Source organism: Galeopterus variegatus, unplaced genomic scaffold (assembly GCF_000696425.1).
Source record: "Galeopterus variegatus unplaced genomic scaffold, G_variegatus-3.0.2 Scaffold3502, whole genome shotgun sequence".
In the NCBI taxonomy this organism is placed as follows: domain Eukaryota; kingdom Metazoa; phylum Chordata; class Mammalia; order Dermoptera; family Cynocephalidae; genus Galeopterus; species Galeopterus variegatus.
The window spans coordinates 1-18506 of record NW_007729613.1 but is presented as its reverse complement, the minus strand read 5'-3'; the positions used below and the strand labels follow the sequence as shown (position 1 = coordinate 18506).

At 45.3% G+C, this 18506-nt stretch overlaps 1 protein-coding gene across 1 annotated transcript; it reads right to left on the bottom strand.

The window, feature by feature from the left end:
* Positions 1–1716: 1716 nt before the first annotated feature.
* Positions 1717–17281, bottom strand: KIAA0922 (KIAA0922 ortholog; the record flags this gene model as incomplete). The annotated part of the gene is made up of 8 exons (XM_008585229.1): positions 1717–2801; positions 3552–3691; positions 4865–4956; positions 5984–6104; positions 12608–12684; positions 13566–13644; positions 15956–16141; positions 17115–17281. Coding segments are annotated over 8 exons (1138 nt in total), but the record flags the coding sequence as incomplete, so codon positions are not given.
* Between the last annotated feature and the right edge of the window lie 1225 nt (positions 17282–18506).

Here is an 18506-nt window from a genome sequence, read left to right as displayed (position 1 = left end):
CTCCGATAACTTGTCACCATGAAACACACCTGCCTGCACTCCTGTTCGAGCCTGTGCCATCCCGCCCATTCTGACGTTCCTGCTCCGGTCCACGCTCAGGCCTCGCCTTGTGCCTTGGCTCCCAGCCCCACTGGCCTGGACACAGATGACCACTTCCTTTCCCTTCGTGGCTTCGGATCTGTAGATACAACTGCCTACCTGGCTCTCCACTTAGATCTGTCATAGGTCTCTCAGGCTGAACACACCCCACATGGAACTCTGTCACCTGCCTCCAACCAGACCCTCCCTAAATGCTCTTCCTCCCAGTTCTCAAAGCCCAATCAGGATTTTTGCCTTCCTAATCCCTCTCAAGCCTACCCCACCTTTCAGCATGTTCACACACAAAAAACCCATCTTTCTCCATCATCTCCTCTGTGGCAACTGACTTCCTAGAACCCAAACTTAAATCACATAACCTTCCTTCTCACTCAAAACACTCCGATGGCTTCCCATTGCACTTCAAGTAAAACCCATCCTCTTTTTCATGGCTACAAGCCTGATGGAGGTGGCCTCTGCCTTCCTCTTTAGCCCCAGCCCCACTGGCCACCTGCCGCAGGACCTTTGCCCTTGCTGTTCCCTCTGCTGGAAAGCTCCGCTCAGTGATCTCAGCACACTGGCTCTTTCCTGTCATTCAAGTTTTTACGTCAAATGTACCTCCTCAGAGATGCTTTCCCTGACTGCTCTGACGACCCACTGCCATCTTTCCCCAGTTTATCACATCACCATTTAATTAATTTAATATTCATCAGTATCTGAAATATCCTTTGAATCTTTTGTTTTTCCCTATCCAATCTAAATTTTTTGTGGCAAAATGCACGTAACACAAAATTTACCACTTTAAATGTTCTTAAGCGTACAGTTCAGTGGCAGTAAGCACATTCACAGTGTCACACAAGCATCACCACCATCCAGCTCCAGAGCTGTTTATCATCCCAAACTGAGACTCTGCATCCATCAAACAATAATTCCCCATTCCCCCATCCCTCAGCCCCTGGAGACCACTCTTCTACTTTCTGTCTCTATGAACTTGGCTACTCCAGATTCCTCACATGATGGTACTTCAAAAAATTTGTGGAAAGATTTGAATTATCTTTCAATTCTACTTTTCCACAAACGTTTTGAAGTACCTTCATATAAGCGGAATCATACATTATTTGTCCTTTTGTGCTGGCTTATTTTACTTAGTATAATGTTTTCAAAGTTCATCCGTATTGGAGCATGTGTCAGAATTTCATTCCTTTTTAAGACGGAATGATGTTCCATTGTGTGGATGTACACATCCCAATCATCCATTCTCTGTTGGACATTTGAGCTGTCTCCATCTTTTGGCTATTGTAAATAATGCTGCTATGAACACGTGTGTGAAATTTTCTGTTCAAGTCCCCACTTTCTTTTGGGTACCTCGAACCAAATTAATTTTTAACATTATTCAACACTGGGTGGTAGGAGGGAGACTGCTTCACCCAAATCAGGATTCTAACTTAGCAACCTTCAGATTTTCTAGTAGCTGTGCATGCATGGGGGCTTTCCCTGCACAAGAGCAGTCCCCAATTTACAGTGCACTTGTCCCAGGCCCCCACACAATGATGGCAAAGAGAAATAAACTCAAAGCGGGCAGCCCAACATTCCACTCAAATGTAACTCCTGCTGAATTTCCAGTAAAGACAAAACAAAATGTAAAAATAAGAAATTTTTATTAAAAGTTAAAATGTGTCCAAAGTTTACACATGCAAACAGGTAACTCCACCATACTATGGACTTCTAAAATCAATGACAAGCAGATACAAACTGGTCTGGCAAAACATGCATCAGCTACTTATCCCCCACTAGGAGGGAAACCACTTACCAGCATGTCCCTGATGCTGTCACTGTGCACAGTGACTGGCATAGAGGGGAGGGAACAGTCCTTACTGCAACTAGGACTGATAGAACAGCACAAGGCTCTCTGCTTCATCCCAGCAGCCAGGATCAGAAAGAACCACCCCTGTACCCTGAGCAGAGTCCGTCTGGGAAGGTCACTTTCTGCTACACTGGGCTTTCCTAACTAGCACATTACGATCAATGAAGAACTTTTTAAAACTTCCTGATTGCCTGAGCCACAGATCAATTAAATTAGAATCTCTGGGAATGGCGCTTGAGCAACTTCTCTGAAAGCTCCGACATAATTCTGATGCTTGGGAAGGGGAAGCCACAGCAGCCATGTCTGCCTCAACTTTCACCTTCTTTGAAGTCTCCTTTGTTCTGACTTAAAACATTTGGCGTGTGTGACACACTTAAATTAAGTTATGATATAGGGCTGCTTAGTTTCTACCATTGATCTATGAAGGGTTTAAAAAATAGAGCACCCAGATTTCATTAAAAAAATTTATTTTCATATAAAAGTGCCAAAATATCCACCAATGTCTTAAGCTATCTCAACAACCAGTTTACGCAAGTAATCAAAACACAAACCTCTTTATTCACATTGTTTAAAAATCCAATTCTTTTCACACATTCCCACAGTAACTCGAGTCTCTAGACAGTGGGAAATTTGCATTCCTATTTGCTGTGGTAGTCCATATGTCCAGGTTCATATAGGCACGAAACGGGTCGAACCCTGGGTAGTATTCCTTGCACATGACCGCCTGGTTTTCCATGTGAGTCGAATGTTCCGTGGTGGGACTGATGGGGCAGCAATTTTCATACACATCACTTTGTGGGGCCCAGATGGAACCAAAAAGTCCAGACATTGGAGACAAGCTTCGGGCACTTGTGAGGTAGGGCTGAAGTGTAAATGGCAAGGAAAAAAGAAAAAAAGTTAAAAAAAGAATCTTGACAAAGACAATGTCAAGGTTGAATATACACCAGTGGTTGCCACAATGATATCAATCCAAGTCACTCTGAAGTTATTAAACTATTCTCAACAAGCTGGGTTGCTTTAATTCAATTTTTCTCCAAGGGAGGAGTGTGAAATCCTTATCGGACTGAATAAACTTATTTGCATCTCAAGGAAGAACCCACAGGCCAAATGCCCTTTATCTGAAAGAAAAAAAAAAAGTGTGGAGTGGATGTGGAAGGGGAAGGCGTTGGGCTTTTAGCAGGGAGGCTGTGCTCACAGGCAGGAAGCTCTCAGGACCCAGTCACTGAACACTGACTGACCTTCCTGGGACCTCCATTTCATTTCTTATCACAGCTGTAAAGGTCAGCGAAGCCACAGAAAAACAGCTGGGCCACAGAGGGCTTCAAGGACCCAGTTCTATTTTATCTACAAATGATCACTGCTTGGTGTAGTCTGGGCATCCTTTTCATTCACGGTGGCCAGGATGTCAATGTCTGCAAGCCCTCACCCCTCTGATTATAGTTAAGTTCCTTCAGAGCGTGGCCAGCCCGGGCTTCTGTGATCTAAGAGAAACAATGCAGGCTTTGGCTGATCTGAGCACAATGCTAAAGCTTGTTGACACCAGGACTAAAGAAGCACCAGAAACAACGTGGAGCTGCCCCAGGGTCCAGAGCACAGGACAGGCAACACTGACCGGAGAGTTGATGAAACCGGCATGTCCCCAGGCAGTAGGCATGTTGGGCGGGGTGTTCCAGGTAGGCTGAGAGTTGTGATCAATCAAGTCCGTCTGAACTTCTGCAGGACAAGGGAAGCCATTGGTGTAATTCATGTTTTCTACAAAGAATGGGAGATAGCAACATAGGTAAACATTTTCATGGAAAGAAATGAATGCTCACTTTCGGGCAAAAAGGTTTTCAGGGCCTTACATTATTGACAAGTTCAAGACAGACACAAAATACTTAACTCTGTGTGGACTAGGAGGGTCATTACACTGGCATTCTCAAGGTTAAAACTGTTCAGACACATCACCTAGGACACCCTCGTAAGGGAGGTCTTCCTCTGGGCTTGCTTTTCTGTATTTGATCATTTGATGGGAATCTTTCTAATACATAAAGTACACTAAAATACTACTACACATTTGAATAGTGCCAATATTCTTACCAGTCCTTACTGTTTTTTTTTTATTACCTGTTATGCCAGCCTCAGCCACCTGCACATATACCATATGGGCTGATAAAGCAATCCGAAACCAAGCACTCAGAGATCAACAAGAAAGTGATACACACAAAGCCTCACGATCAGAGGAAGAAAGTTACCAAAGCACCTCCCTGTGGTTAGCACAGAGCAATGCATGTATCAAAATCATGATCAGAATAATACCTAATATACTGCTTATCCCTTCCCTGGCTCTAGTATGAGAATGATCTGATTGTAATGTACAATCAGAGCATTTCCCAGTTCATCAGGGTAAGCCCTATCTCCTACTTATTATTACAGACACTTGAGCACAAGCATCTGCGATTTTCCACAATTTCCCTCCAAGCTCCCTTCTTTCCTTCCGTAGTCCCATCCACAGGCAGAAAAGCCAGAACATGTTGAGAAAAAAGCAGGTAAACGTTTCTGTTTCACATGGGACTTGCCTGCCCGAAAAGAATATCAAACAACTAAAGCTCCAGCCTGCCAATGGATAACCCACAATGTTATGTCCACATAAATCCAAATAACCCAGTTCTACCTAACTGGAAGGACTAAATGGATTAGGGTTATTTGTAGAAGCTCCCAGACGGCTAGATTTAGAGGGCTTTTTGAGGGGCATATAAAATTACTTATGGCAGGCATGCACAACTGGATCCACATGAAGCCAGTCAGCAGCCTACAGTAAGACCATTCTCAAAGTCTGCTAAAAGGCACATTCTTCTGCAGGTCAGTGCCTTAAGTCCACTAACTACCTGCTCTGACCTTCTGAGAATAAAAGAATGGCACTGGGATTGTTCAAATAGTTTTTACCTTCTGGAAAGGCATTGTAATCGTTCAATTCCAATGGACAGTACACATTGGGAAACTGGCCTTCGCAAGTTGCACTCCAATCAATGAAACTGCTGCAAAGAACAAGAGGTCTAGTTTCAGAAATAGGATGCCAACGGATCAAGTAAGGAAAGAAGAAAATGATTTTACTGCGCAGCATCCTACTCACTGCAAATTCCTCAGTTTTAGAAAATAAATGTACTTTCCCAAGTCACAGAATCGAAGGCTTACTAAATGCTCACCAGCAGTGACAGACCGCCTGCAGGATGGACGGCTTGGACTGGGAGCACACTTCCTTTATTACTGTGTTTAGTAAGGCTAATGAGACAGAATCCACAGCAGTGGCTTTAAAAGCACTATGAAGGACAACTGGAATACCTTTGAGTGTCTTAGCACACGCCTGAAGGACTTAAACATGTTCTATTAAAATGTCTACCCTTCCCTCACAGCAAGACCGGCATTCATCGTAAGTCACGACTATAAAGACTATGATTCGTTGTACTTTGATCATGATTGCAAACTGGATTCTCATTATAGAAATAAGACAGTAAATACTGTTGTAATAAGCTTAACCAAGAAAACTTTCAGATGGATTCTGTAATAAAACAAAGATATGATTACCATTTTCTCAAGTTCCCTAATTGGATGACATATTAATATCAAATAGCAAATATAAGAAACTGCTGTCGTGTAATGATTTTTTGAGACTCAAACTGAGCTTTTAAAATTTTAAATGTGTTCAAGAGTAATGCCATGGAAAAATGGAAATCTTTACTCTGTTAGGAGGTGGGAATGATGAGTGATTGTCTTTTCAAATTTCCTTCTAATATATGAATAGATCATCTCTTCAATTTAAAAAAAAAGGCAAGTAATGACACGGTCATCAGCTTTATTCTTTTATTTCCTTTGATGTTTCTCTCAATGACTGGTTATTTTCTAAATCATCACAATGCAACTCCAAAAGGCAGAAGTAAATACACAGCTCAAGTACACGGAGGGAGAAGCTTGGCCCTCATTCGTGTAAGGACCTCCTAACAAATCCAAATCCCACCTGCCAGCGCTTCAGCCAAGCAAGGCACAACCCGAGAAGGGAGGCCGTACCTGTTGTGAACCACGGAGGGCTCCGGCACCACACAAGGTGCGCTGCTCTCCAGAGCACAGGTCAGGCCGCTTGTCAGACACACTGGCTGGGTGGGCCACAGGTCTCCAGCTGGGTAAAGACCTACAGAAGCGAACAAGACCTCAGTCCACCTTCTTCCCACTCAGCCCTCATCCTACCCTTCCCACAACACCCAGCTCAAGTCCTCTTCCCTCCAGAAAATACCCCCCGACATCACCCACACATGCTGATGACTTCTGCCCTCCCTGGCTCCTTTCGGGGTATTATGTCAGGATCTGATGCTGAAAATACAGCACATTGCTTTGACCTTTACTTCGGATGGTGTGACTGTCTCCTGGCCTACATGACATGAGGAGTTCACTCAACAAGTGCTTTAGGACCTGTACTCTGCAGGGCGCCTTTACAGATACCAGGGACACAGCAGGAAACAAGCTGTATGCCAATGAACAGAGACAGACAATGAAGAAGGAAAAAAAAAAAGTTTTTTTTAAGATTCCACTGGGGAGGGAAGGAGGCAAGGGAGGGTGGAGAGAGGTTGGCCAATGGGTGCAAAATTACCATTAGACAGGAGAAATAAGTCTGGTGTTCTACTGCACAGTCGGCTGACTAGGATTAACAGTTAAGTATTCTTACTACAAAACAGCTACAGGAGAAGATTCTGAATGTTCACAAAACAAAGAAATGATAAATGCATGAGGTGATGAATATACTAACAACCCTGGTTCAAAAAGTTTGTGGAAAATTAGAATTAACAAGATAATATGAATCTTTCCATGAACTTTTGGAAGTACCCTCATATGGATCAAAACATCAAATTGTACCCTGTATGTATGTGCAATTACAATGTGTCAATTAAAGAAAGAGGCAAGAAGTATAGCACGGCAGATGGTCTATGTGCCATGAGGACAAACACAGCAATCTTAAGTAGGGGAGTTGGAGGCCTCACTGCGGGAACATCTCATCAAAGATGGGACTGAGGGAAGGGAGGGAGCCAGGCGGGTGCAGGAAGTGCGCTCCAGGCAGTGGGAACAGTGTGGCAAAGGCCCCGAGGCGGGGTGTGCCTGGGTGGTTCGAAGAGCTAGGAGAGCAGTGTGGTCAGAAAGGAGGGGGTGACAAGAAAGGACAAGAGTGGGGATGAGTGAGTCAGAGAGCTGACTGGGAGCCAGAGGAGACAGAGCCTTGTGGGCCCCTTCAAGGACTGGGCATTTACTTTGAGTCAGATGGGAAGCCACTAGAAGGTTTCGAGCAGAGTGACTCCAGAAGACGAGTCTCCATGGTTTCTCCGGTTCCTGTGCATCCTGTAGGTAGAGGCACTGGCAGTCTCTGTTCTGGACTATCTTTTCATGGACGTCTGCTAAGCAAAATCCTTGGAACATAGAGTGGCTCCCTCTGGAGCAAAGGGCAGTCATGCTTACCACTCATTATAAAAGATTTGGGTTCCCTAAGCTCAGGTTCCTCTCTTGTAATGAAACCTAGAATGTTCGCAGGCATCCATCCAGGGCTGTCTGAGTCACCCCCGTGTGACCTGGGGCTAAGGAGAACTGAGGCAAACAGGCTGATGCTCATGCAGCTGACTGGTCCTCAGCCATATTTCTGCTTTATGTAAACAACGGCAGCTATCCCTTTGGGGAAACTTTATCCCCAACTCTGCCACCTGAAGCACCACTGCTGGCTCAGCGGGGCCCTCAGCTCCCCTGAGGTTCCCCTGAGTGCCTGGCCCGGTTCTCTGCTGGATGGGGTAAGTTGGGACCTGAAGGTGTCCACTGGGCTGCTGTAGCTGTCCAACCTCAATGCCCCCTCTGCAGAACTGAACATGGACGTGGCCACTCTGCTCAGGGGCAGAAGCCAAGGGGGTTCTTGCAGCTCTGACCAATTTTCCCCTTGATGATCCTTGCTATGTTTCTCCTGACTCAATGGCCTAGATGATTAAAGACATTGCTCTTTGGGGCTGTGAAATGTGGAAAGGATCTTGGCTTCTGATTAAACTTCTGAGCCATTCAGGTAGAGGCCCCTGGTAAGGTCCCATTCTCTGCTGAGACTGACCCAAATCAAGCTTCCAATTGAGTCTGCACCACCCAGATGCCATCCTTGCTAGCTGGGTCCTGTACTGGACACGGCAGCACTTCCAGCATCACAGACCGACCACAAAGAGAAAGCTGACCTGCTGTCTCAGGTGGGGACACAACACAGAGTACTGTTGCTGCCCACTCCTGGCACAGGGACTACACTGGACCTTCAATCCTGTTCCAGGCTGTAAGTGCTGCCTCACCACCACTAACACACTTCAGATTACAGTGCTACTGTCCTTAGAGGTGGTCGTAAGAGACCTTCAAGTGTTTGGAGAAACACCACTGGTATGTCATGCAGCCTTCATATGACTGTGGAGATCTGGCAAAAACGAGGCTACCCTTGGTTACTCAGGGAGCTTCTGGGAAGGATAACTTGCTGATCATGCAGATCCTAGGGGCAGTCATCACTATGAGGCAGCCACCAGTTAGAAAATGTGGTATGAGGGCCGGCCCGGTGGCGCACTCGGTAGAGTGCAGCGCTTGGGAGCGCGGCAGCACTCCCACCAAGGGTTCGGATCCCATATAGAGACTGGTCCACTCACTGGTTGAGCGCGGTGCGGGCGCGACACCGAGGGTTGCGATCCCGTTACCGGTCACGAAAAAAAAGACAAAAAGGAAAAAAAAAAAAAAAGAAAGAAAATGTGGTATGAAAACTGTCTGCTGAAACTAGCTGAAGTGATCAAACACACCACCTGGGCCCTGAAAGAAACTCAGGTCATCCTCAACTCCCTGGCCAGGGTTGTCACGGATGACAGAACTGCCCTAGACTTTCTCCTTGCAGGCCAAGGTAGAATCTATGAAATCACTAATACACCCTGCTGTACCTGCAATTGCCTCTGGCCAAGTGGAAAGATCAGTATAGAAGCTTAAAGAAAAAGACACATGGCTTTCTAAAGCAGGTTCTGGTGGCTGGTTGGGTCTGGAACTGGCTCTATGGGGCATGGATGTGGTCAATACCACAGGGTGGCCTCATCCTACTGCTTAGAGCCCTGTTGATAGTAGCTGTTTTTGTATGAGACAAATCAGACAGATTTGGTCCCACCTTCTGCTGGTCAGATTAATCAAGAATTGCTCCTGGAATGGTGTACTCATAACAAAGGCTACCAGAAGCCATATGGAAACATATATACCAGAAGCTCTGTAGAAACAAGAAGTGTGTCTACAACTCTCTACTGGCCTCTCACATTTCTGAACTTCATGCAAACAGAAGCACTGGCTGCCTTTACTCTGCCCTACTTTCCCAAGGATGTTTGCTAGGCAAAGCCTCAGAAGACAGAGGTAGTGTCTCCCTCTGGAGCCCTTTGGATTCCTAAGCTCAGGGCTCCTTTCTCATCTCCCATGGGGGCAAGGGGAGCTGACATAACGGGCTGTTGCTCATGCTGCTTGCTGTACTAGAAGTCCTTTATCTCTGGCCCAAGAGACTCCTGTCTTCTGCCAGTTTCTACGAAACTGTGGCAGGCTAACTCCTTAGCTTGTAAGCAGGGTAAAGATCTCAGAGGCTTCCCAGTTCTTGAAAGTGACATGATCTGAGTTATGTTTAACACGACCACTCTGGCTGCTGTGTTAAAAACAGATGGTAAGGTGGGGTGAGGGCAGAGGCAGGGAGGCCTGTTAGGAGGTTATTGTGATAACCCAAGTGAGAAAGAAGGATGGTCTGGGCCAGGGTAATTAAGGTGCAGGGGTTGAGAAGTGATATATTTGGAAGGCAGAAGACTAACAGAAAAAGACAATGGATCAGATGTGGGGCACAAGAAAGAAAATGTCAAAGATGACATTGAGATTCTGGGCCTGAGCCATCAGAAAGACTGAATGTAAGAGGAATAGATCTGAAGAGATGATCAAGTATACAATTTGGGGTACCTGTTGGATCCCCAAGTAAAGATGTCAAACTGGCAGTTACCAGAGTTCAGGAGAGAGGCCCAGGCTAAAGATATAAATTTGGGAGTTGCTGGGTCGTAGGTGAGACTTCAAGTTTTGAAAGTGGATGAGATCACCCAGGGAGTGTGCCAAGACAGAAGAGCACCAAGGACTGTGCTCTGGAGGGCTCCCGGGTCATGAGAGGTGGGGCGATGGGGAGGAGCTGAACTGGGAACCTAAGGTTTACCAGCTGGAACAGAACATCTAATGCCTGCAACAGCTCCACATGGAGACCAAAGACAAAACGGACCAAGGACTTAACAATGTGGAAATCACCAGCGACCCTGACAGTGCTGTTCACTGGAGTAATGGCAGCAAAAGCCAGATTATAGGGGTTTCCAGGGAGAATAGGAGGAAAGAAATTTGAATGATCAAGCACAGATAATTCCTCTAAGGCATCCCTAAGGCAGGAGCAGAGAAACAGAGCAGCAGCTAGAGAAGTGAGTCAAGAGACAGGGTTCGGCTATTGGGTTTTTACAGATGGGAGGTACTGCAGTCTACTTGGGCTGATGGGAATGACCCTTACAGGAAAACTGATGGAAGAGGGTCGGGGAAATCTGAAGCAACACCCTTGGAGAGAAGGAGTGCACGGACAATTCCACAGGATGCAACAGGAGGGAAGCAGAGGATGCTGTGATGTGGTAGGGGGATGAATGGGGCAGTGGGAGCTTTACGAAGGTGTCTAGGTGCTTCTCTCTTTTCCAGTAAAACAGGAAGCAAGAGCAACTAAGAGAATGCAGCAGAAGGCACTGGAAGCGTGGGGATATGGGAGGAGTGTGGAAGATGAAGGGACCAGGGAAGGGGCAGTAGATGCAGCAGCCGGCCCACGTGAAGTCAAGTGTCAGGAATGCACAGAGGCTGGTCAGCATGTGGCACCATGTCCTCCAGCTTTGCTCACCTGCACAGGGACAGGTGCAGCAGTGGAGAGGTGGGAAAAGCCATGACTGGATGTGCAAGGTTAATACAGCAAACGGAGAGAAGTCAAGGAAATGGTTATCACAAGGATCAGAGCACTTGAGCCAGGCAGGAGGGAGGGAGGGCCAGCAGAGGGTGGCAGGACCCAGGCTTTGTAGACACAGACTGCAGACAAGAGCTGGTTTTGTAGAGACTTTAGGACCTAATTAAGGATTGTAATAGGTGACCAAAAAGTAATTGTAGATTATTAGTGAGGACAAGGCCAAAAGCACTAGAAACACACACAGACATGGATCAGGACACTAGATTACATATGAATCTCCAACTGACAACGAAAACAGAATAACATGCTAAAGAGTACCTGTTTTGAGTTTTTAATTTTTCTCCACCACTAATTAAGTCCTACCTTTTCTCTATTACTTGCAGAAAAGGTAGTACCATCTAAGCCTCCCTGAAATCTTGCCTTACCAAATTATGGTTTACTGAATTTAACATTTTTTTTTTTTTGTCTTTTTCTGTGTCTGGCAACGGATCGCAACCCTCAGTGTTGCCCCCGCACCAGACTGGGACCGGCAACGGGATCGCAACCCTCGGTGTCACACCCGCACCTCGCTCAGCCAGTGAGCGGGAACCGGTCTGTATGTGGGATCCGAACCCTCGGCGGGAGCGCCGCCGCACTTCCCAAGCAGCGCACTGTAGCAGTGCGCCACCGGGCCGGCCCCTGAATTTAACATTTTTTAAAATTAACACATATTTTATTGGTTGTTAGATCCAATTTGCAAATAATTTATTTCTGTTGATAATCTGACAAGTCCAAAGTTTATCCAAGAAACAGCAAAGAGCCCTATGCTTTCAAAGTAAAAATTCTCCAATGTGTAGAGCAGCTTTTAAATCCAGCATTAATTTATACAAGCAAAAGCAAGTACGTGTATTAAAGCTGGGGGGCAGGGATCAGGCTCATCCTGCCATAATTCCTGACCCCAATTAGGCAGGAAAGAAGCCCTAGAATAAAACAGGAGACAGGAGACAAAAGACAAAGAGAGGCAGAAGAAGAGGCAAAAAGGAGAATAAAAACAAAGGAAGACTGGAGTTAACCTTCCGTCATAGACCCCAGCCAGGAGTGGGGTTTCCTCTGACCCCCTCCTATTTCCACGCTCCCAGGCCACCACCCTCCCCGACCTGCAGAAGGTCTGAGGGAGCTCAGCCCTGGTGCCCGTGCAGGGGCAAGACCAGTCAGCAAGGCTGCTAAGGGCGAATCACGGGCTTCTAGGACAGAGTGAGCTGGGGGAGGAAGGGGGAAGAGGGCGTGGTGGAAGGAGGTGAGGGGCCGAACCTTGCCCTTGGCACGCTCTCCACTGAGCCTCTCTCTTGGGCCCTACACTGCCCTTCTATTGTTCTCTGTCATCTTTGACGAGGGAAGGTGGACTAAAGGCACTGGTGGTCCCTGTAAGGGCCCCTGTGGCTCAGCTACAAGGAGGGAGTTCCTCCCCATGCAGCGGGGCAGCAGCACACAAAGTCAGCGGCCACCGACAACACCGTCCACAGAGCAGATGCCTTCCTAATGCAAAAAGCATGGCTTGGAGACGGGCACTGTGCAAACGGCCCTACTCCACCCAACCTGCTTTGTCTTCTCAAGCTCAGGGACAGAAGTATGTGTAGAACACCTGGCTGGTGCCTGCAGCGAGAGGACGTGCCCACCTTTACCTTCATCGACACCTGCAGGCCTGGCAGGAAGGCTGGGGCAGGACGGCTCTGCATACTGTGGGCGATTATCCACGTCTCTGTGCGGAAAGCGAGAAAAGGAGGAACTACTGAGTTCTTCTGCACAGGGAAATACTGGTATTGTACAACCAAGTCCAGTAGAGTTTTTACATGAATTCTTCCCCCAAGAAACATATAGATATTAGAGACATAAAGGTACTCAGCCAGAAAAGAGATGAGGATCATGAAATTCCTAAGATCCAGCAAAACCTTTTTTTAACAAACAACAACAAAAATCTAACTAAAGTAACCTGCACTTTCAAATCTGCCTCCCACCAGTGGGCAGCAATTCTTAATCTCTTGCTCACTTTCTACTCCTAACAAAAAGTTCATAAAGAGCTTTCCTTGTCCTCTAGATGAGTTTCCTTCTTCGCAAATTTGCCATTTCATCACACCCTCCTGTCTTCGCATAAGGAAGCAGGCACCAAAGAAACCTAATTACATCCTCGCTCCGAAACCCTCTCCTGCTTACCCTCCTTGCACTCAATAAAAGGCATTGGTTTATTCTGTCCGAGGCTGCAGAAACCATCAGACGGCGGAGCTGTATATGTGTAAGTGAAGTGCCTGCTACGAGGTTCTTGAAAAATTATCCAGATCATCAATGCTCAGTTTTATTTACAGTCATGGAAAAGGGTAGATGATTCCCATCTTTATAACAACTACTGCTTTCTCTTTCAGAAAAATACCAGACCAGAGATACCAGAGACACTCCCACACGAACTGTGTTTACTTGGAAGGATTGCTCTTTCTTAATTATTAAGAAAATCAGATTTTACTTTCCTGCATCCTTAAAAGGTTTTCATACTTTAATTTGCCGAACCAAGTACAGAGAAGAAACACACTGACTGACAGAAAAAGCAGTACATAAAACCTAAGAAGAGCTGGAAAATTAAAAACTTACATGGGATTGCAGATGTTATGAGAAAGATTCAAGGAGATGGGAGTTTCAGAAGGAAAAACATTCTGTGAAACACTGTCTCCTGCATTAAAACAAACAATACATTATCACAAATTTTTAAAAGTATAATTCAACTGTAAATATTCTGTATTAAAACGCAGATTGTTAATATCATTAACTCCTAATGAGTAATTTACTTTTCACTTTAAATTGATATTCATACATTCAGTAATTTAATTTTTAAAAGGCCTCTTATCTTTTCATTGAAAAGTTAATAAAACTCAAAGTTTAAATTTAAGAATTTTAGATTAATAATATAGAGAAGAGCTGAAACCATCAATGTCATGTAACTTTTTAATAGGGTTTTTTTCCTGATAAAGAAATTTAGCTATATAATTATAGCACTTCCTTCCTCAGTTTATAAAGTAATATACATCCATTGTAGGAAATCAATAAAAAGAAACTAAAGTTTAAAGAAAAAAATATAAATCACCAGCAGTTATGGTATTTAGGTATATTTCCTAATAATCTCTTTTATGTGTATGCATATGTATAAAATTGAGATCATACTTAATATATACTTCGTATTATTTTCGGCCTTCATAGTGGATTGAATTACGTCCCCCTCAAAACTCACTGAAGCCTGAATTGTGTCCCCCAAGTTTCATGTATTAGAAACTTAGCCCCCACTGTAACTGTTAAGAGGGTGGGAAATCCTATTACGGTAATTGAAGGTGGGGCCCTGAAGAGATGATTCGATTGTAGGGCCATGTAGTAGTGAATGGATTAAAAATGGTGGTCAGGGGTGTGGTTCTGAGGGCTTTAAAAAAAAAAAAAGAGGAGAGTCTGTGTTTCTCCCTTTCTCCCTCTCTCCCTCCCCCTCTCTCTCTCTTGCAATGTGAGACCACCATCTTGCAATGTGAGACCCCTGGTCACTGTCCCACCACCACCAGATGGATTTTGGACTTAGCCTAAGAAACTGTAAGCAATAAATTTCATTTTCATTATAAATCACCCAGTTCAGTGTACTTTGTCATAAGCAACAAAAATGGACTAATACGGCCTTTTAGATATATCATACTTCACATTATTTTTAGCCATTTATTATACTGGGGACATTTTCCTGCTCTTACATAACCTTCAAACAAAACTGAAAGACTGCACACTATGCCACTGTACAGCAATACCGGCAATAATTTTTGTTGTTCTGCTGTTGGCCTTTCTCCCAAGCAAAAGCTGCACTTCCAGTTTCTGTTAATGTTAAGAACTGATTTTTAAAAATCTCACATTAGCACCATCCGGCAAACCTGTCTTCAGAGGTAGACAGGAGCTGTGCAAACCACGCCTGGTGTCAAAGCACTGCAAGCCCTTCAGCTAAGTCCATTCATTTTCCAGGGAGGCAATACTATCCCCAAGGAGGGGGGACTGGTTTGTTTTTTAGGAGCTGAGTAAATCTTATCTTTTTATGCATAAAGTACAGTACACAGTAATAACCTGATATACAGTATATACCAGTGGTAATAAAACTTTATGGGGGCCATTAGGAAAATAACGTCTTAAAAGGCTGAGGGAGGGGAGGGAATAATGGAACTGCCTTTGAGAGGCACTGACTAGAGTCACGCGTGAGCACTTCCTCCAGGTTTCCACGGCTGCTACTGCACAGGTCTCTCAGACAAGACCTTCTTTCACAGGTCTCGCTGCTGATTGCAGAGAGAAAGAGTAGCTGCTGGAGGAAACTCTCAGGAAGCTGGGAGATGACGGAGAAGACACGGGTTCAAGCCTGAGCTACCGCCAAGGAGACTTCGTGGTGACAAACACAATAAAAAAGAACGTACAGATGAAAAAATAAAACAGCTCTTTAAACCGTTTCAAAGACAGACACTAAATGATAATAATACAGTCATTTCTCAGTACATGGGGGGTTGCTTCCAGGGTACCAAAATCTTCAGATGCTCAAGACCCTGGTATAAAATGGCGTAGTATTTGCACATGACCTATGCACATCCTCCCGTATACTTGAAATCATCTCTAGATTACTTATAATACCTAATACAGTATAAATGCTATGTAAAAAGTTATTATATTGTATTTTTTAATTATTATATTTTTTTAATCATTTTTTTCCTAAATATTTTCTGTCTGTAGCTGGTTGAATCCATGGATGGAGAACCCGTGGATACAGAGGACTGATTATAATAATAATAATAATGGAGGGAAAGAAAGAGGGAGGGAGAAAAGAAAAAGAAAGTGAATAAAGTCCAAAGCAAAGACTCAGACCCACAGCCCCATCTGCTCGCTGGGTGCGGGAAGCAGACCCAGACACTGTACTAGGTACTTGGGAGGACAGAACGCAGTGCCACTCTGGAGTGGCTGGATCTGCCCCCAGGACTCACCAGCCACCAGGAAGAGCTGAGGGCCCGTCACAGGCCTCTTGTCCCCGTCAGAGCTGCTGGTGCTGCTCCAGCTCCCCCAGCTGCCCCGGCTGGCACGCACGCTGCCTGACGAGCTTCCGCAGTCAGAGCTGGAATCGGAGCAAACCTTGTCCACACACTTCTTCTCAGGCTTCTGGCAGCAACCGTCTGGAGGAAGGAAGGGGGAAGTCATGTCTCACTGACAATGTTCAACTTGATGCCGTTGTTACCAAAGGAGAGAGGTGAGATTAGGAAACAGGTAAGGCTCAGCTTCAGGGCTGGCTACCTCTGCTCCTGTGGCAAAAGGAAAGAAGTTTGTTGAAACCAATGATGGGACTTGAAGAAATAGTGGGGGATGGGCTATGTCTCCTCTTCCTATGGGATGGGCAATTAAACTTGTTTGGAGCTAATACTAACTATACTAGCCAATACTAACTATAACCTTGATCTAGAAATGGTTTAGAAACAACAAACACTTCTATCAAGAAGGCTACTCTATTGTAGTGGAGATTTGCAGGTAACTCACCTTCTCTCTTTTACTAAGATGCCCACTAAGAGTTTCAACTTATTGATGTATGGGTGAGAACCTCTAGTAAGACCAAAAAGCAACACAAATATGTCAAGGGAAAGAGAGGATGGAGATAGAAACCGGTTAACTCTGTCAGCCTGTGCGCACCAATGCGGGGCATGGGGGTGGGTGGTGGGTGGGGGTCTGTAATCCTCCCCCCGCCCCCCCACACACACAGTGCCCAGCAGTCCTTGGGTGGGCCAGCAGCCTGGCTCCTCAGAACCCTCCTGGCTCAGGTGCGGGGCTGGCACTGTCTACTTAGCCACTCCGCCCTTCCACCAAGGGTGTACTGGCTAGAGCAAACAGCCATTGTTGCTTCGGCAGTATGCATGAGGGTACTTGGGAACGGCCAGGTTTTAGGGGAGAGGGGAGCAACACTAGAGGCCTGCCCAGGCTCAAAAGAACCTTAGCTTCCTGGTCTCCCCTGACAACTTTCCGTTCAGGCTTTAGTTAGCTAAGGTGCCTGTAAAGTGATAATGTCATCGAAACGCTATTTCTCTCACACTGGATTCTTCCTTGAGGAAACAAAAATTCCAACTGAGGCAGCGTTCGGAGCTTAGTATCATTCCATACCTGCCTCTCTCTGTGCAGCAGATAAGCCGCTTGAAATTTCAGCATCTGCTTTACAAATCTTCCCAGTGTTTTCCTGTATACACCAGTTTCTCACATCAACGTCGCTGCTCAGCTCAGCCCTCTCAAAGTTATTGCACACGAGCTTCAGTTCACTCTGCTCAGAGGGCCTGGAAGAGACACACAAAACCACATCCGGATGCATTCAGACTTCCTTTCCATGAGACTTACTAGAGAAAACAGGAATCTGGGACCACCTGAGGCCTCCCTTCTCTGGGTCTGGTGGGAGAATATGATGAGCAAGGAAGGGATATCAATTCAAAAAAGATTTTACCATTTGAGAACTAGAATCAATTTGCAGCTCATTAATCTATTTTCATATTTGACAATGAGAGGAATAAGACTCCACAAGGTCACTCAAGGTGAACTGATAGTGGCAGGTCCAGGACCAGAACCCAGGACTGTTGGTTTGTTTTCCTTGTTTTTAGTGTAAAATATGGTTTTCAATAGATGAACCTGCTCCTTGGTGTCTGGCAGAAGATACTGAGCATTAATTTAAATACAATCTCATTCATTCATTTAGCAAACATTTGGTGAGTCACTACCATGTGCCACACAATTGTTATCAAAGGTGCAGCAGCTACAAAGAAGAAGAATAAAATTCTTCTCTAAGGATTTCAAAGTTGAACAATACCTCTCTTACTAGACCATAAACTGCTTGAGGGAAGAGCTATAATAGAATTTTGTAAATAGCAATACTGAAACGTGGAGAATGCTACGGGAGCAACTAGACGATTATTTCACATAGCCCAATTTCACTGTTTAATGCTAGGTTTGTAGGATGGCAGGTACAAGATCAAATATGTGAAATGTACCAGAGGGTTTCACTGGTTTTTGATCAAGGCAAACAGAGTATACAGACAGGAACAAAAGCCAAGGAAACAGACAATCTAACAACCACTACCACTTGCTTCTTAAGCATCGAGATCCCAAAGCAGTATGATTAGCTACAGGCTACTTGAAAGTTTATTTTTTAAAAACTTAATTATTTCTGGGGCCGGCCCGGTGGCGCACTGGATAGTGTGCCGCTTGGGAGGAGCGGCGGCGCTCCCACCAAGGGTTCGGATCCCACATACAGACCGGTTCCCGCTCACTGGCTGGGCGAGGCGCGGGAGCGACGCCGAGGGTTGCAATCCCGTTGCCGGTCCCCGGTCCGGTACGGGGGCAACACTGAGGGTTGCGATCCGTTGCCGGACACGGAAAAAGACAAAAGACAAAAAAAATTTAAAAATTAAAAAATTAAAAAATAAAAAAATAAAAAAATAAAAAAGTAAACAAAAGAGAAATAGCAACTAGATTCAACGGATGATCCTGGATTTGACACTGGACCCCCCC